The sequence below is a fragment of the Emys orbicularis genome, chromosome 2 (genome assembly GCF_028017835.1).
Source record: "Emys orbicularis isolate rEmyOrb1 chromosome 2, rEmyOrb1.hap1, whole genome shotgun sequence".
Classification (NCBI taxonomy): Eukaryota; Metazoa; Chordata; order Testudines; family Emydidae; genus Emys; species Emys orbicularis.
In genome coordinates, this window is record NC_088684.1 from 60,874,716 (window position 1) to 60,901,817 (window position 27,102).

Below are 27,102 nucleotides of genomic sequence, written 5' to 3' on the forward strand. Positions count from 1 at the left end.
AGGAGGATTTTTTTTCTTAAAATGGAAATAGGAATCCATTTTAGGGGCGCCATCATGGGAAAGTTGTAAGGGCAACCTTGTGAGGAAAATCCTGAAGGGCCTGTTCTTTATGGGACAGTGCACCAAGTTCATTCTCCTGGGCACAGGGACTGTTGCCTGCAAGCACCCCTGACAGGACCCAAAGGGATAAGGCGGAGACCAGGCCATGGCTCTGCCCCTTTACTCTTTGCTAAAGTCAGAGGAAACAGATCGGCTTCACACGTGAGCATGTGCTGCATCTCCTGAAGCAAAATATCTCTTAGGAGGGCAATGCTGTGTCAGACCATCTGTAATGCAGAGCTGGGACAAAAGCCATAACAGAGCCCTGAAAAAATACCTCAAAATAATTCAACTCAAGCCAAAAGAAAGGGATTAGGATAATGTGTAACATACAGAGTTTAATTAAACACCTAATATTATTGTTTACCTTATCTATATAAGCAGCTTTTGATGTTGAATTTGGAGGGAGGTTCGACTTGTCCAGGTAGAATGCCCTGAGATAACAAACAAACAAAACTGTTAATTGTTTAAAAGCCTCTATAACATATACTTTAAATATAACTGAAACGTCCTTTGATTTATGAAGGGTTTTTTAGACTTAAGGACATGAGACAAGTAAGGGCTGGAACAAAATGAAGGTTAAAGGTGCACTAATGCTCTTTTTAAAGAAATTATGAACATGTTTTTTCTTGGCAAGCTGCAGTATAATGGGTCACTGAATAACGTGCATCTGAGTGTAGACCGTGCATCAGAACTTCTGCAGTGTGTTTTACTGCAAAGTTACTAGAAAAACTGGAATTGGTTATGGAAGATAATATTATTAGAGGAGCACCCCAAATGTACTAGGCACGGTGCAGACATATAGAAAGACATTGTCACTGCCCTGAAAGGCTACAATATAAAAAGAAACTAAAAAAACTAAGAGTGGGGGAAAGATACACCATACAAGCTAAGTGAACAGGGTGATGACCAGAACTAACAATGTCTGTGTCAATTTTTATATATGCAACAAACTATCTTCAACTGCTCCTCTGCATAATTTCCACCCACCTATATGAAAATGATTTCATATATAAAGAAGCAATTGAATGCAAATATTGTTCATCAACATAAAAACAAAATGCAATGTGAAAGAGAAAGACCAACAGACCCAGAGCCAACAGCTTAATAAAAATTAATATTGCATAGGAAGTGTCTGTAGAACATAAAAAGGCAGCATGTGTTCTGTCAAAGGACAGCGGCTGGTGTTCCATATGGTACACAGTATGCTCAGTTCGTGTTCACAGGCCTTCCATATTATCCTTTTTCTCCTCTGTCCTAAAACTGAATAACCCCACTCCTTTAGTACATAAGAACATAAGAACAGCCACACTGGGTCAGACGAAAGGTCCATCTAGCCCAGTATCCTGTCTTCCGAAAGTGGCCAATGCCAGGTGCCCCAGAGGGAATGAATAGAACAGGTAATCATCAAGTGATCCATTCCCTGTCACCTATTCCCAGCTTCTGGCAAACAGAGGCTAGGGCCCATCCTGGCTAATAGCCATTGATGGACCTATCCTCCATGAATTTATCTAGTTCTTTTTTGAACCCTGTTATAGTCTTGGCCTTCACAACATCCTCTGGCAAGGAGTTCCACATGTTGTCTGTGTGTTGTGTGTTGTGTGAAAAAAACACTTCCTTATGTTTGTTTTAAATCTGCTGTCTATTAATTTCATTTGGTGCCCCTAGTTCTTATGTTATGAGAAGGAGTAAATAACACTTCCTTATTTACTTTCTCCACACCACTCATGGATTTTATAGACCTCTATCATATCCCCCCTTAGTCGTCTCTTTTCCAATCTGAAAAGTCCCAGTCTTATTAATCTCTCCTCATACGGAAGCTGTTCCATATCCCTGATCATTTTTGTTGGCCTTTTCTGAACCTTTTCCAATTCCAATATATCTTTTTTGAGATGGGGCGACCATATCTGCACGCAGTATTCAAGATGTGGGCATACCATGGATTTATATAGCGGCAATATGATATTTTATGTCTTATTATCTATCCCTTGCTTAATGATTTCCAACGTTCTGTTCGCTTTTCTGACTGCCGCTGCAAATTGAGTCGATGTTTTCAGAGAACTATCCACAATGACTCCAAGATCTCTTTCTTGAGTGGTAACAGCTAATTTAAACCCCATTATTTTATATGTATAGTTAGGATTATGTTTTCCAATGTGCATTACTTTGCATTTATCAACATTGAATTTCATCTGCCATTTTGTTGCCCAGTCACCTAGTTTTGAGAGATCCTTCTGCAGCTCTTCGCAGTCTGCCTGGGACTTAACTATCTTGAGTAGTTTTGTATCATCTGTAAATTTTGCTACTTCACTGTTTACCCCTTTTCCCAGATCATTTATGAATATGTTAAATAGGACTGGACCCAGTACAGACCTCTGGGGGGCACCACTATTTACCTCTCTCCATTCTGAAAACTGACTTATTCCTACCATTTGTTTCCTATCTTTTACGTAGTTATCAATCCCTCTTATCCCATAACTGCTTACTTTGCTTAAGAGTACTGGAGGAAAGGAAGCCTCTGATCTAGCCTCCCCTCACAGCACCTGCTGCAGAACCCCAATACTGTACAAATGGTTCAAAGAAGACTAACTTGTTATTAAGCACTGACTCATTATTCCCCATGACCCTTTCCTTACTCCCCAGTGACAGCTCACCATGTCACAAACATCCAATGCATGCTACCTATTAGTGGTAGCACCACTTCATCATCTGCCTGCTCATATTCATAGACCATAGAGAATTTTTATTTTTCCAACAGACGTATGAGTAGCATCACTTATCAGACACTATCACCAGCTTACCATCTATGTGGCATTATCAAATGTTAGTAAACTAATATTAAAGACTCCCTATCAGGAGCAATTGCTGGTTTCCTTTAAAGTCTGGCTGGAGCAATTTCATAGTGTTCTATTACTCTATGATGCTCATACAGCTGTTCCTGAATGTGCTGCATAGAAATCCATGGTGACAGCATATTTGACTTCACTTGGTGTCAGTGAAGGCCACTCTTGAACTTGGACTGAACATATTCTGAACAAGATGTTATGCAGAGCAGGGTAGGAGAACATGAGTGCAAATCTGTTGTAACAGCTTTACTTTTGAGTCACAGAAAAATGTTTATTATTACAAACAAAAAAATAATCTATTAAATTAATAACTGGACCTTGTCAAAAATGGGAACATTTTTGCAAACATTTTCAAGAAAAAAAATTTGGGGAGTAAAAAAAAATTGAAAATTTCAGTCAGTTCTATAGATTGTAAAATAATTGTAAGCAACTTAAAGTGAATAAAACGGTTTATAGTTGTTTTAATAGGAGATCAGTATGGTAGTAAGGATGGACCATAGTGAGATAGAAAAAAAATGAACTTTAAAGAGTAAATTAAATAAAGGAACAGACTGCTTCTTACTCCTCTAAAAGACAATGAAAACTAAAAGGTACGAAAAACAAAGACCAGACAGCTGAAACCACCATACTTGTCCTTCTGTCAGTGGCAAGGCATCTGACACCTAAGCAGAATTAGTGTGGCTTATTACCTTGGTGCACTGTCAATAAGATGAACTGCCGACAGTCTCCGTCAGGAGGAAGGCACAGCCTGTCAGTGGAGGATTGCTGGAGATGGCATGTGGTAGAAATTCCATGTTTACTTTGTAACTAAAGAATTATTTTAAACTACAGTAAAGTCTGACTATGAAAATAGGAAGGAGATGTGCACTTACAGCAGCATCCACAAATGACAGGATCATCCTGGGCCCCGATCCTGCAAATACATACCCACATGCATAACCTTACTCACATGAGTGGTCCCATTAATTTCAATGGCACTGTTCACAAAAGTAAAGCTATTCACATGCATGTGTTTGCAGGGTCAGGGCTACAGAGTACAAATTTTAATAACCTTAAATATTTGAATTACCAGTAATAACTGCCCTATTAAAATCTGACACCCTATAATACTACTAGATTCTGCTGTATTTAGTTTTGTGGTTTTGAGAGGAATATTTTTTCTAGACAGAAGATGTAGATTCACCCCAAAAAAACATAATGACTCTGAAACCTGATCTAGTTCTATTATTTACAATTAAAGTGAGTCTGTAATGCCTCTTTGAATAAACTCAGCATCCAAAGGAAGTTGGAGAATAGACGACAAGAGATTTGCAGGAAAAAATTGCTATTAATGCTACATGACTAGCCACAGTGCATAACAGTTACCTCAGCAGTAACAGACCAACCTTTTCTGTGTTACTGTATAGCAGAGCTAAAAACAAATTTAAGTGTCATTATGCCATTCGTGTATTGAACATTATCAGAATAAAAGCCTACATTACTTTCTGCTGCTATGCCACAGGGAAATTTACTCATTCAGAATCTGTTCAGTATTCCCATCCTCTTTATACCATTTTTTCAGCAAATTCAGCTGCATTAAAACACTAGTAACTAAATATAGAACAGTATACCCACTAATGGACTATGCAAAAAATAACCAGCTCCATTCTGAAAATGAAGCAACATGGACATTGTAAAGGGATACAGAATTAAATTAATTGCTTCATTAATAAAGTCAATTATTCATTAACCTAAAGTACTAAAATTGAAAAAAATCAATTGAACAATATTAATTTTACAAATCTAAGATATCCTATTAAAAATGAAACCATAGCCAGAATCAGCTAGTAGTCCCAGATATTTCTCAAGTGCTTTATTTTTATTGTTTTTCATCAAAATTGTCTTCAGTTTTTCTCAGAACATGACAAATTGTGGACAGCATATAAATTTCCAAAGCACTTCACTTAATTACTGAATGCCTGTTAAGGTCCTTAATCAAATTTCAGGGGAAAGAGGTAATGGCAGTCTTGGCATGGTACCCAGTTTGGATGATATTTTCTAATCCATTTGAAGTGAACAAGAATGAAATCATAGTACTTTGCATGCATGCACCAAATGTTATTAGAACTGCTCTAAAAAAAATTCAATTTTTATAAGCTGTGGTAGACCATTCTTATTATAAAAAGATAGAAAACTACAGTGAGTTACCACATATTATAGTATATTTTATAAAACAACCCTTGTGCAACAGTCTTCAATAATGGAACAAATATTTGGAGGGAATTCTGTAAGGGAACTAGGTAGAATAAAGTGCTTGGGTTTAAAAAAGAATCTGTCAGATAAATACATGGTTTTTTGATCAAGCTATCCATAAATTGTGGATGAATGGAATGCCGTAGTTGTAATGTCTTGATTGTAGTGAAACATTTGATGGCGTCTCACAAAAGTAATTCAGACATGTAAAGGCTTGAGAGACTGACTTATAAGAAAAGAAGGTGGCTCTGATCCTGAAAAGACATACACATATAACTTTACACACAAGTCGTCTTCTTTTCTGTGCATCACAAGTCGATATCTAGATTGTTCAGCCACCTAATTGCTGCATCATCAAGGGCAGTAAGGGGTTATAGTCCACCCTCCAATCTTCTAATTGTGCACTCCTCCTCCACATGTTTGACCATCGGCATCACTGCCCCACAGTCACACTATGAAAACTGGTCTAAGCCAAATCTATGCATTGTGGCAACCACACTAGCTGTTCCAGTCAGCAGCCTATTAAGCCTAGTCTAGAATCTGTGTCCCAGGTTGCAAACACAGACATAAGTTAGGGCTTCTGAAATTTATCAGCATGTCTCCCTCTCTATCCCTGAGTTATTTTCACTATGCGAGGACATAACTGTCGGCCATGATATGCTGTTATTCATCCAAGATTGGCAGCGGGGTGGCAGCACTGTATGTAGGTGAATGAATGGCTTCCGCAAAAGGATGTTGCAAAGTCAGTTGTCAAATGTCAGCAGGAACTGCAGGTGATTGTTTTTTTCTTCTGGAGGCAAACGGATCTTCTTATAGGAAGTGTGTGTTGCTTATTTACATCTATTGGAACCATTGTCAGCCTTGTGTGCAGCAGGTTGTTTTCATCATCATAGACCTCCATGTAGTTTAAGGGTAATGGCATCTCATTGAAATTTTGAAGGAGCCATTTGAGCCTACAAATATAAATTACATCATAATTTGTGGCTTAGGCAAGCACTAATGATATAGGTGGCTGTGTTCAGCTCTGAATCAATGAGATGTGTATGCCAGCTTCTGCCCCAAACTGTTCCACTATATTCTGCTGGAACAAATACCAATGCCAAGACTGAGGTTCATAAAACATTTGCCTGTGCTCCCCAGGAGGTCCCTGCTAGTTTCTGGATCAAGGCAGCGTGGGAGCTGATCAAAGTGTCAGATATTGAAAAGTCACTCAGCCAGGATATAAATGCTCCGGCCACTCATCTTCGGCAGTGGAGACTTACATGAAATGAATCTAAGATGGTGGCCACAATCTTCTATCTGAACAACTGCCTGGCCAATCAAGCCCTTACAGTCTGTATTGAGGATTGTCCATTCCCTTTCCAACTAGTAGTGAGGGAGTAGTGGGGGCAAAAGACACATCTGGCTTCAAGACTAAGCTTGATAAGTTTATGGAGGGGATGGTATGATGGGATAGCCTAATTTTGGCAATTAATTGATTTTTGATTATCAGCAGGTAAATATGCCCAATGGACTGTGATGGAATGTTAGATGGGGTGGGATCTGAGTTATTACAGAGAATTCTTTCCTGGGTGCTGGCTGGTGAGTCTTGCCCACATGCTCAGGGTTTAACTGATCACCATATTTGGGGTCGGGAAGGAATTTTCCTCCAGGGCAGATTGGCAGAGGCCCTGGAGGTTTTTCGCCTTCCTCTGCAGTATGGGGCACAGGTCACTTGCTGGAGGATTCTCTGCACCTTGAGGTCTTTAAACCATGATTTGAGGACTTCAGTAACTCAAGCATAGGTTAGGGGTTTGTTACAGGAGTGGGTGGGCGTTGTGCAGGAGGTCAGACTAGATGATCATAATGGTCCCTTCTGACCTTAAAGTCTATGAGTTGTCATATATTTAGGAGTCAAACTGGACCACAGTCTAACATACTGGTCCAATCTAGAACACACAAATAATCCAAAGGAAGGCAGGTTTCTGATCCTACTCTCAGCTTGTTGTTCTTAGCAGCTCATGAGGCCATCCTGTATGCAGATGATCCTCTCTTTGAAATAAGATGATAATTCTGAGAAGCCAGAAGGGGTTCTAGAATTAAGCAAAGGCAGTTGGAGTTTATGAAATGATTTATGGTCCAGAAAATGTTCTATGGGGCTTGGCTTGGCTCCCTGTATAGCAGAAAGAAATTTAGACCTCTTTGCCTGCTTCATCACAAGTGGCATAGCATCAAGAAATAGGGCCTGCATCAAAGCCGCTGCTGGGCAACCTGACTAGTGCAGCTAGCCTGTAGCAGGCTGCCTGATTCGCTACATCACCAATTGGTGGACGAATCAGTAGACCAACTCGTAAGCCGAGAAGCAGCAGCAATTCAGCAGCTGCTCAAAGCATTCCTCCACGGCTGTGATAGTTCCTACACTTGCTTATTCCCAGTCTTGCTCCTGCCTTGCCTCATTCCAGGTAACCTGGCTCTGACCTTGGCTCCGATTCCTAACTTCTGCCTCTGCCTCTTGGCCCTGGTATCCAGCCTCTGACTCTGGGTCTGACCCTGGACTCCTAGCCTGGCTACCAACTCCTGCTCCAACCTCTGGGCCTGACCACCCATGTTCCCGTCTCCAACAGTCTGAGTAGCTTCAAAACCACAAACAGTAAGGGAACTAGAACTGATGCGGCAAGCATGGATCCTACAAAGGCCAATATCTCTCTGACAGAGATAGTTGGAGCCCTATGGACCTTGTAGGCTCATGTTGCTGCCCTTCAGGCACAGAACATGGTCCTAAAAGCTCAAGTTGCACCATCTTCAGCTCTATCCCCCACACCCCACGAGCTCAAGGTCCACCTGCCTAACAAGTTCAATGGAGATCACAACAAATGTTGTGGGTTCATAAATTAGTGTCAGCTCCTATTTCTGCCACCTCCACAGTCCTACCCCACTGACCAGACACAAGTGAGGTTAACTATCAGCCTGTTTACTGGGGAGGCCCTGGGTTGGGCATCTCTGCTCTTGGAAAAAACATGGCATGGGTGAAATCCCCACACAGCCTGGATCCCTCAGTCAACCTATACATCAAGATTTATGACCGCCTGAGTGAACACCGCCAAGAAAAAAGATGGTCCTCCCAGGTCCCAACAGCCCGGCTGGCTCTGCCCCCATCCATCACCAGTCCCTTTTCTGTTGACTGCACGCATGAAAGTCTACCTGGTCTGGTCCTGACTCCTGGACACGGAGAAGAGTCAACACTGGGGATCAGGCCTATGCCTATACTCAGGGAACCTGGACACTTTGCATCAAGCTACCCCACCAAGGTCCAGCCCCGATGGGGGGTCCGATCTGGGTCGGTACCCTTCATCTCTCCTCAGTAGTCCACACCAGTGCTTGTCTGCTCATAACCTGGTGATGGCCAATCAGCATCCAACGCATCTCCAACTACCTCGCCAACTCCAGCACACTGCAATGCCTGATACCATTCTAGAGGTGCTAATGGACTCAAGGGCCTCAGGCAATTTCATGGATCTGGATTTCACCTCAGCACACAAGATCCCCACCCAATGCCAGGACTCCCCCAAATTACTGGAGTCACTCTTTTTGTTGGGACCACCAGACAGTTCCATTAAAGGTAAATACCCTTTGAGACCACCAAGAAATCCTCCGGTTTGGGCTAATTCGTGTACCACATTCATCCAGTACAATTGTCCTTGGCATCCCCTGGCTCATCATCCATGAGCTGTACATCCAGTGGTGGTCAGGCATGGTAAGCTTTGACTCCTCAACAGTCCTGTTTATTGAGAGCCGACCTTGGTATAAAACAACCCCTTATGGTTTACTGTGTCCTCCAAAGAATTTGGAGATGCAAAGAGAGGTTCCAAAGGTGACCCCAGCAACCCCCATGACCTCCCCATCAGCTGCAGGGATTCCAGTTAAATATCAACACTATGCCAACATGTTCAACAAAAAGAAAGCTGACACTCTACCACTCCATCACAGCTAGAACTCCCCTATTGACGTCCAGCCAGGAGCAGAGGTTCCTTTCAGGCACATTTACTCCCTGTCTGAACCCAAACTACAGACACTCCAGAGTTATCTTGAGGAAAACTTGCAGAGTGAGTTCATTTGCCCTTTCACATCTCCAGCAGGAGCTCCAGTCTTTTTTATGGTGAAGAGAAACAGCTCCCTCTGGCCTTGTGTGAACTACTGAACTCTGAACAAGATTACAATCCAAAACCTGTACCCCTTACCACTTATTAAAGAGCTCTTCAAAAGACTCCATTTTGCCAGTGTCTTCACAAAGTTAAATCTCCACGGAGCTTGTAACATAGTGAGGATCCGAGAAGGAGATGAATGGAAGACCACCTTCCATATCAGGTAAAGCCATTTTGAGTATTTGGTCATGCCATTTGATGATGCCCCGGTGACCTTACAGTCAGAAAGTGGCTGCAGTACCCACTAAGGCTATGTCTACACTACAAAATTATGTCAACCTAACATACATCAGCATACAGCCACCACAGTTATTAAATTGCTTGTGCGCACGCACATTTGGCTTCTTGTGTCAGCAATGCACGTTCTCACCAGGAGTGCTTGTATCGATTGTGTATTGTCCATGTGGGGCACTGTGGGATGGGGCTCCTAGAGGCCTGTAACAGTCAACGTAAGCAATGCCTTGTCTACACTGACACAGTGTCAATCTAATTACATCGACTGTGACTCTATGCCACTCAGCAAAGTGGGGTCACTAAATCACCATAGAGACAAAATTACGTCAGCAAGAGCCAAATTTAAGTGAAGACACTTCCAACAGCTAGATTGACACATGGCATCTTACGTCGACCTAACTGTGTAGTGAAGACCAGGCCTAATTCTTCTGTTCCTGGCCTCTGGCTGGAGTAGTCTTTGAACCTGGCAGGATCGAAGAGTTTGGGGATGCGGTTTTGGGGGGTAGGGAGGGCAAGGAGGAAATAGGAAAAAGAACCCATCGTGGTTGTTTTTTCTTTTCTACCAACTGGGAGATTTCTAATTTTTGCCTGGGGAAGGAAGTGGTCTGACCAGATAGGAGGCAGGCAGCAGATGAGATTAGATATAGCACATGAAATTTCAGAGTAATTAGTTTCTTTTGGAAAATTAGGGGGAAATTTAAAACAATTGATTTACAAAGTAAAAGTAGTTTGATCTGAACTATAAAGCAGCCATTTATATAATATTTGCCATGTCTGAGCATGAGCACACACACAAATTTCTCTAAGGCCTGGTCTACACTAACCCCCAAATTCGAACTAAGGTACGCAACTTCAGCTACGTGAATAACGTAGCTGAAGTCGACATACCTTAGTTCGAACTTACCGCGGTTCAGACGCGGTCCACACGCGGCAGGCAGGCTCCCCGTCGACTCCGCGGTACTCCTCTCGCCGAGCTGGAGTACCGCAGTCGACAGCGAGCGCTTCCGGGATCGATTTATCGCGTCCAGACCAGACGCGATAAATCGAACCCGGAACTTCGATTGCCAGCCGTCGAACTACCGCGGTAGTGTAGACCTGGCCTTAGATGCATTCTAAGTTCTGCCATCTGGTGGTGAACTGTATGTATTGATTTTTCCAATTAAAGTATTTTTATCTGTTGTTCAGTGCAAGTGAATCTACTGCAGAAAATTGCTTGCTGTTAAAGCAAACAACTGAAGGAGTCAAATGTATTAAATGTTCTTTCTGAAGAACAAAAATTACTAAACCTAATTACTCTAATCAGAATACATTAAAATCTAGCTTGAGGATACATTTTAGGAATTTTAAACCCACAACAGTGAACACTTTTTAATTTAAAATGCATTATAACAAGTACAAATACTACTCATATGCATACTACTAGTGTTTTCACAATACTTTCTCTCTCATTCATACTATAGTCCAGAAAGAGAAGGGTTCTGAAATATTAATTAGCTGTGTAAGTTTGCAGGACAGGATTGCATTATTTGTCGCATATCATACATTAAGATAATCATTTGGTATATTGATGTCTTTTTTCTGTACTCAATAAAAGTTTAACGAGACATAGGAACAGTCTGATAGCATAACATACAAATATTCCCCCCCCCCGAAATTTTCCCACATATACACTACATGAAAGAAATCAGATTTAGCCTCATGTCTTTTTATAATAAAGAATTTTTATGAAAGGTGGGAGGGGTGGGGGGAAGGAATCAAACAAAGGTTTAGCCACAGGGTTATTTACCCACTGTCTCATAAGGAGGATCCTATGTGCTCTGAGGCACAATAAACATAAATTCTTCATGCAAAGTCCTATAATTTCTGCATCAGTACAATATTATTTAGCAGGGGAAATAAGTAATTAAATCAATTAAAAAACCCTCTCCACACAATACCCTGGCACAACAATTTCATTGCTTTCAAACACCTGCTGTGTGGAAAGCACCACAAATGGTACATTTTCACGCATATTTTACATGGTCAGTTGGCACTGGATCACAGGAAATACCACCTGGCCTGCAAGGCTATGACCCCTACCCACCTGCAGTTGACATTCTTGCACCCCCCCCACCTCCTCAATCCTGCTGGAACCCAAGACGACAAGCCATCTTTTGGCAGCCACATAACAAGTGTAAGAAAACATAGGGTAATCATAGAAAGCCAGTATAGTCCATGGTGTGGAAAACGTGCTTTTAGGGGATACCATGTGGAAAGTGAAAAGCAAAACATAAACAAAAGAAAAAAGGGAAAATAATTAGATCTGGGGATGAATCATCCCATCCCATAGAAAAATCTACAGCAGGTGGGAGAGGAGTCAGAAAACGTCAAGAGATTCACCTCAAGGAGTTTTCTTCTAATTGCCCCTCTGGTAGAATATATTTGGGGCATGGGCTGGGGCATAGTCCCCCAACCCCACAGATCCTAAGGATCCACAGGGAAGTGAAATCCCAGATGTGCAGAGGGGATTGCATCTCCATTCTTTTTCTCTTGCCCCCACAATCCTGCAGTAAAATGACTCCATCAGGAGCTATCTTGTCAGCATCTGAATTGGCTGCTGTCCAGTTGCTGAGGCGGGTCTATGGAAGAGTTAGTCTTGTGAGATCTCAGCATGGCTATCTTAGCTGAAGAGCATCTGATTCCTCAGTTCTATCCCCTAGTACCCAACCTCAGTGAAGCCTTATCCTTCTGGTACACAGAGAGAGGATCCTAGGAAGTTGTGGAAGGGAGATGATGAAAACCACAGTGGAATGGAATGAGGTGGAAGCAGCACTCAGTCATCTGCCAGATTTTTGTCCCCCTAGCTCATGAGTTGGAGAGACACTTCTGCTCCCAGGAAATTGAATCTCTTTCTCCAATATCTCCTGAAGACAGCCCTTTTCATTAGGGGAAAGGTCTCCACCTGCTCTCCGTTTCTAGGTCCTGGCCCAACTACAGTTGCCTTTCTTCTCCCCATTATCAGAGCAGAGGAAGTGAAACAGTTGTGATTACTTATCCTCTGCTGGGGGCTTCCATTCCTTATCCCCCACTTTTGTCAGTGTTGTCACTGCAGGGGGTATTTATGGGCCATTAAACTAGACATTAAATAAATCATTAAATAATTAAAGACAGGCTGCTAAATAGTTATTGGATGGTAATTATTTCTTGTTACTCCTATCCTGGACTGAATTCAAATAGGTGACCGATAAGTGAAAGCTTCAGCTCCCATCTTTAAATACTTTAGATCTATGTTCTTTGCATTTGAAGAAGCCAGAACAGAATGAAGAAGTTATTCAGATCAATGAATCTGCAGAGTTAGAACTCTGTCCTTCTGAATCTGGTAGTTTGTGTCAATTCGTGCCATTTCAAAGTTTCACAGTATTAACTAATATAAGGAAACATTCATTATACTTTGTCAAAGATTTAAAGAAAAAGAGCACAATGCTGGTAAAGAAAAATCCAAACTCTGTTCAAACCACTGGGGATTTCTTTTATACCAGCTATGGTAACAGAATGTAGTTTTTTCAGCAGCATCTCTCTTCTCTTTGGTGTTATTTCATTTAGATGCAAAGAATCTCAATTTCTGTTTGACCTAAAATGCTTTTCATTAAGTTTGTTAAAGACAAATGTAACTATTATTTTCCTGTTCGAGCCTTGAGAATAAGTATTTAATGCTGAATCTCCTTACTTCATCAAAATATGTCATGTACAGGTAGTTCACAGATCTATAACAAATTCATTTGGGGCACTTCTTAAATATCTACAAAATATCAGATTTCATTTTGATATAGTCATATCAAGCACACAGTGACTTTGCATATACAGTTGTGCAACCCGGTTTTAGTGTTGTATAATTAAACAGAAAGCAGTATATCAAATATTTGTCGTAAAGAAAGGCATGGATTTGCACCTCTCATCAATATGTCACTCTGTTACAATATAAATATTTCCATAAAACAGTTTTATTCTGTGAAAATTACTATAGTCTGTCAACTGTCTTCTGAATATGATAGGCAAGGACTATTAACATGATCAAATTTGTTATCAAGTGAGACAGGGATCCTTTTCCTTCATTCAATATCTGAAATTGTAATTAATGACTTCTAGGTGACTATACGTCCTGTATGATTTGTGTCAAAGTAACCATTAGAGAATTTTAATTCACAGTCAGAAGCCATGAATGCCATCAAATCTATCTTCTGCCCTGACTACATTATGCAGTTTGGGGAGAAAAAAACTATCATGCCAAGAACCTACAGGCTGAGGAGTTGCTCTGTGTACAGGGACAAAGAGATTAAGTTTCTCACATGCAATTTGTTATGCTCTTGTGTAAATTCTGGAAACAGAAACATTTCCCTTTTTTCTTATCTTTCTCTAGAAAAACTAAAGGAATAAAATAATAATGATATGAAAAACACATGGAGATGTAACAGGCTATCCTAGACTAAAGTATTAATTAAATGTACCATCATGCTGTAAAAGGCTACTAATGCCAGAAAATAGATACAGTAATCTTTAGATGCAGAACCTATTTGATGTTACATTTTAAATGAAATATTTTTTTAAAATACAACCATTACACTCTGCATAACACTGCTCTACAGCCAAAATGCTTCTGAAATAAATGTAGTCAAACTTTACTAATTCTGGGTCACAGAGAACGAAAATGAGGCTTAAAATTGTTGATTGGCTCTAGTTTTCAAGATATGCTATTGGGTCAGTATATACGACCCTTGACTTTGGAATGGTGGAGGATAAGTGAGTTATAAAGGGAAGGGATCTCAATTTAAACCAGAAATGACTAAAATACATCTTTGACTGGATCTATGAATAAATCTATGACTGGGTTTGGACAGTACTTGCTTTTTAGGCAAAACAATGAATGATGCAATCTGAAGCTGGTATTGCGTCATACATGATAGGAATTGCATCATGTTATTCCTAGAAGTCATGGATGATGCAATCATAACGAAGCTTACATAACTCTGCTGAACAAATTGCCCTATATCAGCTCTAGAAATCATACAGTGTCGTGCTCTCTTATTTGTCAGTGTTTGATTTTGCAAAGGGACACATTTCTGTTTAGCCAAAGTGAGCAGAGATGCCTCGTACTTGTGTGAACAGTGCAGATAACTTCTGCTATGTTTGTGGTGAAGTGACTTTTGCATCACAAAAGCGCAGTATAACCACTATGGTTAAGAAAGCCTATCACCTTTATTTTGGCTGCAAAATTGGAGATCAGGACAAGAGGTGGGCCCCACACATATGCTGCAACACTTGTGCAACAAATCTTCGCCAGTGGTTGAACAGGAAAAGGAAATCTATGCCTTTTGCAGTGCCAATGATTTGGAGAGAGCCAACAGATCATACCAGCAATTGTTACTTCTGCATGGTGCCTCCAGTTGGGAAAGGTGTGTCAAAGAAGAAAAAGTGGACTGTGCATTATCCAAACATTCCATCCGCTATACGCCCAGTACCCCACGGAGAAGGACTGCCGGTTCCTGATGCACCAGAATCATTCTCACTTGAGTCAGAAGAGGAAGAGGAACAGGATGAAACTTCTGGTCCTGAACCATCAATGTCACAGGACCCACATTTTCTCCCATCCTCCTCCTCTGAACCACACCTCATAACACAAGGTGAACTGAATGACCTTGTCAGGGATTTGGTACTACCCAAGAGTAAGGCAGAGCTGTTGGGCTCCAGACTACAGCAGTGAAATCTCCTGGCAGGTGATGTTAGGGTTTCCATGTTCCATGACCGTCAAAAGGATCTTGTCCCATTCTTCTTCATGGAAGGTGATCTTGTAGCCTGCAACAACATCGATGGTGTGATGGCAGCCCTCAACATCGTTCACGATCCAGATGAGTGGAGACTGTTCATTGATTCATCGAAGACGAGTCTTAAAGCTGTTTTACTGCATAATGGCAATGTTTTGCCATCAATTCCAGTTGGTCATGCAGTCCATATGAAGGAAACCTATGACAACATGAAACAACTTTTGAGGTGCATAAACTATGACCAACATCAGTGGCAGCTTTGTGGCGATTTGAAGGTTGTTGCTCTCTTGCTTGGTCTGCAGACTGGATACACAAAGTACTGCTGTTTTCTCTGCGAATGGGATAGTCATGCAAGAGATTCCCACTACATCAAGAAAGATTGGCCACTCCGACAGTCATTGGAGCCTGGGAGGAAAAGTGTTCAGCATCCACCACTTGTTGAATCAAGGAAGATTTTGTTACCACCCTTACACATCAAGCTGGGTCTGATGAAGAACTTTGTCAAGGCCATTGGCAAAACACAAGCAGCTTTCAAGTACCTCCGTGGAAAATTTCCAAGGTTAAGTGAAGCTAAGATAAAGGAAGGTGTCTTTGTTGGTCCTCAGATTCGTGAACTTCTTCGAGATGATGCATTTGACCATGCACTGCGTGGCAAGGAAAAGACGGCATGGAAAGCCTTCCAGTTAGTGGCAATACATTTTCTCGGAAACAACAAGGCAGACAACTACAGGTTGTTGGTGGAAAACCTCCTCAAGGCATACAAAAGCCTTGGTTGCAACATGTCACTAAAGATACATTTTTTGCACTCTCATCTAGATTTTTTTCCACTGAACTGCGGAGCAGTGAGCGACGAGCACGGCGAGCGATTTCACCAGGACATTGCAACAATGGAGAAACGCTATCAGGGCAAATGGAGCCCATCAATGCTTGCAGACTATTGCTGGACAGTGACAAGAGATGCTCCATTTAATGAATACAAGAGACAAGCCAAGAAGCGCCGAGTAGACACTGAATAGGACTAAACTATGTACATAATAGTTTTTTGCCTTTTGTTTCATAATAAAATTTATTTATATAACCCTTTTGCTGATTTTTAAAGTGTTATATAAACAGGACAGGTGAAATATTATCATGTAAAGCAACCATAAACACATGAAAAGACCTAGGTTTACAATTTATGATTAAAACTCTACACAATATACATAGACATAAAATGTAAAAACTTAAATATCTTAGAAACAATAGCCAATCAGTTGTTTTAATTGTCATATTTGAATTCAGCACATCAAAATACATAATAAATAGCACATTTTATCTCTGAAGCAGACGACTTCTCAAAAATTGTAGACCAGTGTAATCAGAGGTTCAATGTAATGAGGGTAGTTAGCTAAATAATTTGTCATTGAATTCACTGATTATAATTGCTTCTTTAGAGTAACATACTTATGTTTACCTCCTAAAAAATATAAAAGAATATCACAGTGGAGCAGAAAGCTATTGGGTAGGCCTTTTCCATCTATCATGTAGTTTTTGCTTTTCTCTCCTCTTCTGCTGAACAAAAGGGAACAGAACTATCTGTCAATAATTCTGGATACAATTGGCTTAAAAGAATGGTTCTAAATTACAAAGAATGATAAGCAATAGGAAAATAAATATGTATTTCCTCTGCTGAATGCACACATAAATTCATTACTATAGAGTGGTGACTGGCACCCACATGGCTGGTGGAGCTGGAGATAGTAATTTGCACTCTCTTCTTTTTAAAGTAAAAAACTGGGACATTATACATAGTCAGGGATGTCACAGGAAAGTGTTTTATTGGGGGATAAGGAAGGTTGATGGGCAGATCAGAAGAAAAGCAGCACATTTTGCCTTCTCTTATTACCTTCCCCTTTCAGAATGAAAAACTTACGGTGCTACCCTGTACACTGCTTACCGTGAAGTGCAGGATGGGAGAAAACAATATTTATCCCTCTGTGACCCTGTCACTGTTTTCTCCTAGTCCCAACTTCTCCCACTCCAAACTAGCTCTTATCCTACCATCTCCCTCCCAACAGACCTTACCAGTCCACCCACATCATCACTCATTTGTTGGCTTAATTTCTCCTGCACCAATTCTGCCAACCCATCAAGGGACTTTGGGGCAGATTGTTAAAGGTATTTACACAGCTAAAGATACAGATAGGTACCTAGTGGAATTTTCAAAAGTGCCTGGATACCTAACTCCCATCAATGGAGCTAGGCACCCGGATGCTTTTGAAAATCCTACTAGGTGTCCATATGCATCTTTAGGCACAAAAATACCTTTAATAAACTGGCCCCAATGATTAAGTGTCCTTTGTGGTTTTGAAAATCTTCTCCTAAGTGTTTACAGTATTTTGGGGCACTGACCAATGGAAAGCTGCTTCTCTGAATACCAGTGAACAGAAACTACTAGATATCTTGAGATACACACTCTAGGAAGCTACTTCCATTTTCTAGGACAACATACCTCTTAATAGCAATTTCAGAATGTCATTTAAGGAGGCCTATCCTCTTCTCACAGACTTAGTTTGTAACTCTGTCCACTCTATTTGCCATATACGGAAAATGGATTAATTACACTGATTTTAGGAAGGGGGTAAAGAATAACATCCCTATTGCTGTTAGTGGAATTCTTAAAGCGTTAGCTTAAAAACACCGTTCAATCTGAAAATTTATATTCCAGAAGCTTTCAAAACCTGTCCCAGCTAATGGCAACACTGCATAAAAATCAATGGGAGTTAGGCCAGAGTAAGGATTATAGGATTTAGTCCCATGCAATGAAGTTAATGATAGTTGTTTTTGACTTATACTCCCTATGACAAAAAGGAAAAATACGTATTTGCCAGATGTAAAAGTACAGTATAGTTCTGTTTATCTGAAACCCGATTATCTGAACCTCCACATTATCCAAATCCCTTCCTTGCTCCCCATGTATCTTATGCTGGGTGATAGGGGAGGAAGCAGTGCTTAATTTGTGCCATGGCTGAGCTCTGGGCTTGCCATGTGAGTTATGAAAGTAAAAAAATTGCTTGAGCCCCAGCACCTCTTTCATTACAAATTAAGTACTGGGAGGGAGGTTCAGGTAGTAGAGCAGAGAACCCCCTGGACAGGACTGCAAAGAGGAGGACTCAACACTGAGCCATGGAAGAGGCCCCTGTCTGCTGACTGGCTGAATGGCTCCTGCCCTCTTGGCTATCCAAACTCCTGATTATCCCAATAAAATCTGTGCTGCCCCCCGCTATTCAGATAATCGGGAGTAGACTGTATACTAAAATCACATGAGTAGTGGGGAATTTTATTAATTATTATTATTATTTTAATGGTATTATGAACAGTAAACCATCTCAGATTCGCAGATCGTATTTTCGGCGATCAACACAATATCAAACTACAGAAAATGCTGCAAGAACTCAACACAAAAAGCAGCCAAGTCAGACTGAAAATTAACCGATCCAAAATGAAATGTATGTGGTCTGATACCTTGTCAAAAGCCCAAATAACAATTAAGGGAGAACAAATAGAAGAAGTTGAGCAATATGTCTATTTGGGCCAAGAAATTAACATGTGCCACAATCAGAAAGGTGAACTCTCCCAAAGAAAGAAAGCAGGCTGGTGTGCATTCAATTCTATCAAGGATGTCCTCCAAGGAAAAATCAACAAGGCAACACGCACCAGCCTCTTCATCTCAACAGAACTGCCAGCAATGTTGTACGGCAGCAAAACATGGGCGCTGATGAAGACAGAGGAGCAGCAACTGTCTGTCACGGAGAGGGCGATGGAAAAAAGAATTCTGGGAATTTCAATCCACAACTGAGTCCCCAGTGAAGTGATTGGACAGCAGAGTAGAGTGCAGGACGTTGTTGTGGAGAGCAGGAATAGTAAAATGCGATGGGCCGGGCATATAGTGAGGCTCACTGACAATCGATGGACTGCAACTGTTGCCGAGTGGTACCCCCGGGAACTGAAACAACCGCTCGGCCGACCTCCAAAGAGATGGGAAGATTTTATTGTGAAAAGACATGGCCGCACATGGAGAAGGAAGGCCAGGATACGAGAAGAATGGAAGACGTGTTGTGATTGGCGCAATCTATACAAGGGCTGAAGGACTGATCGATCAAGCTGATCAAGGTGATGAACAGTAAAAAAAATCCTAAATTATAAGCAAAACAAAATACATCTTGATTGCGTCCCTTTAAGTCTCAATTATCCAAGATTAGCAATAGATTAATTAAGCCAACCCAAAAGTTCCCATAATGACATTGTGTTCAGGATTCAAACATCTTAATAACATTATTACAGTATTTATTACTTGCATTACTGCAGCACCCAGGAGTCCTAGTCATGGCACGAGAGACAGCACAAAGGTGCTTGTTTGACAATTTATCAAGTGGGTGATGGAGGCTGACATTACTTTCTAATGCAGGACGTGATCCATGACAAAATGCACTGGGATGAGAAGGGAAGCCCTCTCATCCTTTCAGCGATTGCAATAAAGAGCTGTGGTGACTTACGAAATGGCTTTGTGCATTCAATGTAGAAGGCTAGGGTATGCTTGACATCCAGGGAATGGAGCATCCGCTCTCTGCCAGTGGCATGAGGCTTAAGGAAGAAGACTGGTAAAAATATGTCCTGATTCACATGAAACTGGGAGACCACCTTGGATAGAAACGCAGGGTGAGGACGCAACCGAACCTTGTCTTTGTAAAAGATGGTGGGGGGCTCGGAGGTAAGCGCTTTGAGCTCAGAGACCCTTCTGGCTGATGTTATAGCCACCAGAAAGGCAACCTTCCAAGAGAGGTAGGAGAAAGGAAAGGTGGCCATGGGCTCAAATGGAGGGCCCATGAGCCTGGACAAGACTAGGTTGAGGTCCCACTGGGGAATGGGCTGCCGCACCGGGGGTGTGGGGGTGTAAAGCCTGTCCAAGCCTCAAGGCCCACCATGGGGTTTCCGAAGACTGATCTACTGACTGCCCCTGGGTTGAAGGCTGAGAGGGTGGCCAGGTGCATTTTAATAGATGATGTTGCTTCAGGTCCAGTAAGTAGTCCAAAATGAGGGGAATTGGCACTTGCTGCTGTGGGATACCCTTCTGCAGGGACCAAATAGAAAATCGCTTCCACTTTGCCAGATACATGGCTTGGGTGGAAGGTTTCCTACTTCCCAGGAGAACTTTTCTCACTGAGTCCGAACATTGGAGCTCCAACAGGTTCAACCATGGAATTTCCACGCCGTGAGGTGGAGGGACTCCACATTGGGGTGCTGGCGCGATGAGGTCCTGAGTGATGCGGTCCGGACATAAGGGAAGGGTTACTGGTCTGTTGACTGACAGGCTTAACAGCGTGGTGAACCAGTCCTGGTGGGGCCACGCAGGCACTATGAGGATCAACAAAGCCCTGTCCTGGCGGACCTTGAGGAGGACTCTGTATGAGAGGGAAGGGTGGGAATGCATAAAGCATGTGACTCATCCACGTGAGGTGAAAAGTGTCTGTGATGGAGCCTGGGCTGTGGTTCAGAAAGGAGCAGAACCACTGGCAATTCCTGTTGCTCTGTGTCACAAACAGATCTATGTGGGGAAAGCCCCACTTCTGGAAAACTGAAAGGGTATTGTCCAGCCTGAGGGACCATTTGTGACTGAGGAACGAGTGGCTGAGTCGGTCAGCTAGCTCCTTCTGCGCCCCCGGGAGGTACGACGCTTGTATGTGTATCGAGTTGGCGATGCAAAATTCCCAGACCTCTAGGGCTTCCTAGCACAAGAGAGGAGCGAGCACCACCCAGTTTGTTTATATAAAACATCACCGTAGTGCTGTCTGTGAGCACTGACACACATCTGCCTTGAAGTTGATTCTGGAATGCTTGGTATGCCAGACAGACTGCCCTCAACTCCCGCACGTTAATGTGCAGTGATAGTTCTGCCTGCGACCATAGGCCTTGAGTTCTGATACTGCCTAGGTGCGCTCCCCACCCTAGTGGCGAGGCGTCCATGACCAGCAACATGGGAGGTTGCGGTTTGGCAAAGGGAACTCCCGCACAGACCACTTGCGTCCGTAGCCACCAGACTAGCAACTCGAGAATGGAAGGGTAACTATCCTGGCCAGTGGGTCTCGGCTGGGTCTGTACACTTGAGCCAACCACACCTGGAGGGGTCTGAGACGTAGTCTGGCATAGTGGACCACGTATGTGCACACCGCCATATATCCCAGGAGCTTCATACAGTTTCTGGCCGTTGTTGTGGGGAACTGGTGGAGGTTCTCGATAATGTCCCTGAGGGCTTGGAAGTGTGGCTTGGGCAGGGATGCCCGGCTTGCACAGAGTCCAAGAGAGCCGCTATGAACTCTATTCTCTGTGTAGGGACCAGCATGGATTTGGGCATGTTTAGTATGAGGCCCAGCCTGAGGAATGTGGTGCAGGCCAGGGCCACATGCACCTCCACTTGTGCTTGCGACTTGGCCTTGATGAGCCCGTCGTCCAGGTACAGGAATACTTGTACCTGACGTTTAGAGAGGAAGGCTGCCACAACTGCCATGCACTTCGTGAACACCCTGGGAGCCATCGAAAGCCCAAACGGGAGCACCGTGAACTGGTAGTGCTGGCCGCTGGCCACAAAGCGAAGAAACCGTCAGGGCTGGGATAACAGAGATATGGAAGTAAGCGTTCTGCATGTTGAGGGCAGAGTACCAGTCCCCCGGATCCAGGGAAGGAATGATAGAGGCGAGGGAGACCATGTGAAACTGGGCTTTCTTGATGAATGCATTGAGGTCTCAAAGATCCAGAATAGGTTGCAGTCCGCCCTTGGCCTTGGGGATAAGGAAAAATTGGGAGTAAAATCTCTTGCCCCGAACTCTTGAGGAACCTCCTCTATTGCTCCCAGACTGAGGAGCGATTGCACCTCCTGGAGAAGGAGTTGCTTGTGAGAAAGGTCCCTGAAGAGGGATGGGGAAGGTGGGTGGGAAGGCGGGAGGGAACAGAACTGGATAGAATATCCCACCCTATCACGCTCAGAACCCAGCGATCTGTTGTGATATGGGACCAAGCACGGTAGAAGTGGGATAGCCGGTTCACAAAGGGAAGGGAAGGATCCAGATTGAGTCCTGGTGCTCCGTCCTTGGGTGCACCTTCAAAAGTTAGGTTTCGGCCCTGGGGGCTGTTTGGATGAGACCTGACCTTGGCCTGAGGAGGACTGCGACTGGTGCCTCCTATTATTCCTGCCTCTTCTCCTAGAGGAGTCCTGCCTTGGGGGTCCAGAGTAGAAGCGGGAGGGGGGCTGGGGTTTGAAGGCCTACCTTTGGGGTGCGGGAGTGTGGATCCCCAGGGACTTCAATGTCACCCTTGAGTCTTTCAGACTATGCAAGCGGGAGTCCATGTTCTTGGCAAACAAGCCCGCATGGTCAAAGGGCAGGTACTGAATGGTGTTCTGGACCTCCGGGGGTATGCACGAAACCTGTAACCAGGCGCTCCATCTCATGGTGATTGCTGTGGCCATGGTCTGAGCCTCAAAGTCAGCTGTGTCTAGGGCAGCCTGGAGGGAGGTCCTTGACACACTTTGACCTCCTCATGAAGTGCCGTGAACTCCGGGCATGAGTCTGACGGGAGCAATTGCTGGAACTTAGCGAGCGCTCTCCAAGAATTGAAGGCGTAGAGGCTGAGCACCGCTTGCTGATTAGCAACGCAAAGCTGGAGCCCCCTGGTCGAGTAGACTTTATGGCCGAAAAGGTCCGTGACTTTGGGGCAGGACCCGGTTGACCTTGCTGCTCTTTGTGGTTCATCGCATCCACCACTAATGTTCCAGGCTGAGGGTGGGTAAAAACGTGTTCATACCCCTTCTGCGGCACAAAATACAGTACCTCCTTTCCACCCCTTTGGCCATAGGAGGTATGGAGGCCGGGGTCTGCCATAGCACCTTTGTGGTGCTTTACATGGTCTTTATAAGGGGCAGCGCTACCCTAGAAGGACCGTCTGGGGCAAGAATGTCCAACATTGGGTCCGAGTCTTCTGGCACCTCTTCAGCCTGGAGGTATACGTTTTGGGCCACCCTCCTAAGAAGGTCCTGGTGCACCCTATTTTCCATCGCAGGGAGTGTGGTGGTAGAGGTGCCAGCCACCGCCTCATCCGGTGAAGAGGATGATGAGGCCTGTGGGACCAGGTCCTCCTGACCCTCAGAATCCCTGGAGGGTGGCTTGGGTACGTCTGCTCTATTTGGGGCGGACTGTGGCGCTGGTACCACATGGGGTGCTGGCTCAAGAGTTGCACCCACTTGCGAAGACCCAGGGTCCTTGTCACATGGGGGGTCTTCAGGTGCTGTGGAAGTATGGTGCAGCACCGACGTGGCTGAAGTAGGAGCACAGGACGCGGACACCATGGACATAGCTCTGGACCCCTGCCCTTGAGCCTGATGGTAGGCCCAAGGAGTCCAAAAGGGCCACCGTACCGGGCCCTGCCATTGTGGGGGCCAGGATACCACCAGTGCCAGCACGTCCCATGATCTGCAGTGCCGGGACTCAGACCATTACCGACCAACTATGTTGGGAGATCGACGACTTAGTATCAAAGTCCGACGAATAGTCTGAGCAAGACCATGGAGGGGTGGAGCCCGATGGTGCTGTGGAATGGTACCACGGTGACGAGGAGCAGCGCCGTAGCATCGTTGACTTGCCCCGGTGTTGAATGGGTGGTGGTGCCACCATCGGTGCTGCAAAAGGTGCAGTAGACTGTGCCATCGCCGGTGCTGGGCCTCGCGACGCTGCCTGGACCGGTGCCAGTGGTCGTGCCTGCAGGGCCGGGGACTGCGCCGTCAAGGCAATAAGGTATCTGGCATGGAGGGAAGATCAATCTTGTCCTCCAACTCCTCCCGAGATGGGGAGTCCACAAGCACCAGACTCGATGGAGCCACTGGCAGGACCAGAGTCGACAGTGCCAAGATCTAAGGGCCAGGCTGTGGGTGCCTTGACATAGGACACACCCCGCTGGGATCCCTGTGCTGTTTCCTGATGGGGGACCAACCCCTGTCCGCCTTCTTCTTCTTATGCGGCACCGGGGACTGAGAGCAGTGCTGCATGCTCAAACCTGCTTTGTGAGCCAGGGAGCAGTGTCTACGCTCCCTGGAGGAGTCTTTTTTCTGTGCTGAGGCATCCCGTACCAAAGCCAGTACAAAATACGCACCGATGTCGCCGATGCCGCTTCCGGTGCTGGCTGAGGGTGAAGAGCCGACTCCATTAAAAGGAGCTTGAGGCGATAGTCCCACTCCCTCTTCATCCTGGGTCTAAAGCTCCTGCAAATGGAGCACGTATCTGTTTGATGGCCCTCACCCAGGCACTTAAGGCTTCCCACAGTGTTCACATGATTTAAATCGCTGAGACCGAGGCATACCCCGGCCAGGGGAGCTGGGGGGGGAACCCCCCGAAAGAGGCTAACTATAACTACTATTAAACTACTACTTTCAAGAACTATTTACAACTAACTAGAAGGTAACCACTAAGTAGGCACTTGCAAAGCAAGAGACTGAAGGAAGCTCCAATGACCATCACTGGCGTTAAGAAAGAACTGAGTAGGCGGCAGGGCGGCAGTGTCCTATATACACCACCATGAAGGTGCCACTCCAGGGGGCTCCACAGCTGACCCGATGGTTACCACTAGGGGAAAAACCTTCCAACGATCGTGCACGCGGCACGCACACACACCTATTGGAATGGACATGAGCAAGCACTCGAAGAAGAATGTAAAGATAAAATGCAGAAAGAATCAGCAAGCTTTAAACATAGTCTGGAGGTGACAACTTAGAGAGAGGTCGAAGTCAAAGATCACACTCTGGTTATGGGACCGAGTGACTGGCACGATGGTTATGTTGTCCACAGTGATGGAGAAAGGAGGTAGCAGGAACGGCTTGGGGAGGATGATCAGGAGCTCTATTTTAGCCATGTTGAGCAAGAGCTGACTGCTAGACATCCGTGAGGAAATGTCAGAGACACAGGCTGAGATTTTGGTTTGGCCAGAAGGAAACAGGTCTAGAATAGAGTCAGATCAGTGAGTCGTAGTTGAATTTGTGTTTGTGGATGAGATTACTCAGACACAAGGCATGGAGGGGGGAAGAGAAGCGAACCAAGGAGAGAGCTCTGTGGAACTGTGACCCAGGAACCTTGTTGTGACAACTGGCAGAGAGCACAGAGAGGCACAGAATTTTACAGGGATCCCTTGGGTCAAGTATATGCACAATAATTCACCAAAGGGTGTCATGAAAGTTCTCTATTCAGAGCCAGTAGCTCACTGGTCATCATAATCATTGTGGAACGTGTGCACAAATAACACTTAAAAAGTTATGCATCTATACTGGAAATTATGTTCTTAAAGCCTGGACATTAAAGGCAGGTCCCCAGAGGTGACATGTCTCAGACAGATCCTGTTCAGGCAGGGGATAGTAGATGCTTAGTTCATCTCTGGTCATTGTGCATTGTGTGTCTCACAATGTAAGTCTATTTGCATACTGAGCCACCAGCTAATCAAGACTGTGAAATTAACAAGAGACTGCGAAATCTACAGGAAGGAACACACAGCAGGAGAGTGTCTGGTTTATTAATAAAGATCAGAGTACTATTTTGATAGATCAGGAGTTGCAAAAGAGACACAGTATCCTCTACCCAGGGGACAAGCTGGCAGCATATTCTGTCTAATAAAAAAAAGGATGACAGCCAGGCTTGGATGAAAAATGCTAGAAGGACTCTGGGAAGAGCTTTGCTCTATATAATGTGAAAATATCTAGTTAAATAAGTTTAGGCTCTAGAATGCGTGTTCTGATTTTATATGTAACCATTTGTTTCCAATATTTCTACTTGCTGTTATTTGAATCTCTCCTCTTTGTTAAATAAACTTTTCCTTATTTTCACTATAAACATATCTAAGTGCTGTTTGTTACAAGGAGCGGTGACCTGGGCAAAGCCAGTAAGCTGAGTCTACTGCTTCTTTGGGAGCAGCGAATCTGTGAGTACTATGAGTATCCAGTGCAACAAGGGCTGGACACTTCAGGGAGATGCTTGGACGGCTCAGGAATTGGAGCATGCCTATCGTTTACCTGCAGAGGGACAGCAGAGCCTGCATAGGCTGAGAGGGGAGCACTTTTGTTGTCTGTGTACATTTTTTTTATGAATCTAGCTAAATTTCAAAGCAAAATGTTGTTTTGAAACAAAAAGTTGAAGCATTTCATTTAAAAATATCAAAATGGACCATTTAGACTTTTTGAAGAACATTATTTTCATTTTTTTTAATTAGACCAAAAACTATTTGCTGAATTTGACCTGAATTTGCAAATGATGTCATTTGACCAAAAAATGTATTTTTGGTCAATAATTATTTGCTGGAAAAAATGCTCAGCTCTACTCAAGGGTATTTTTTAAGATGGGAGAGACTAGCATATGCTTGTATTGTGAGGGGAAAGAGTCAGAAGTAAGTGAGAGGTTAAGGAGAAGACTGGGCATGAGGGACATCAGGAGATTGGATGAGGTCATTTATATATCAGCTACTGTATCACTAAGGCATATGAGTGTAGGCCTTGCTGGAGCCTTAGGCATAACTAAAAATGTGAACCAAAGGATGTAAACCAGAGTAGGTCTGGCCTTGGTAGAATAGTAACACAGCAGGAATTGGCTAATGAAGGAAGCACTTCCCTGACTGGAGAGGATGGTGCAAGAATACCCAGAGTTCTCA

General features: G+C 43.7%; 1 protein-coding gene across 1 annotated transcript in view; it reads right to left on the reverse strand.

The window, feature by feature from the left end:
* Positions 1-27,102, reverse strand: part of PREX2 (phosphatidylinositol-3,4,5-trisphosphate dependent Rac exchange factor 2) — a 310,741-nt gene that overhangs the window by 45,993 nt on the left and 237,646 nt on the right. Inside the window, exon 36 of the mRNA XM_065397932.1 lies at positions 467-533. Within this exon, the coding sequence (XP_065254004.1) occupies positions 467-533 (67 nt within the window). The remainder of the gene's footprint in view (positions 1-466; positions 534-27,102) is intronic.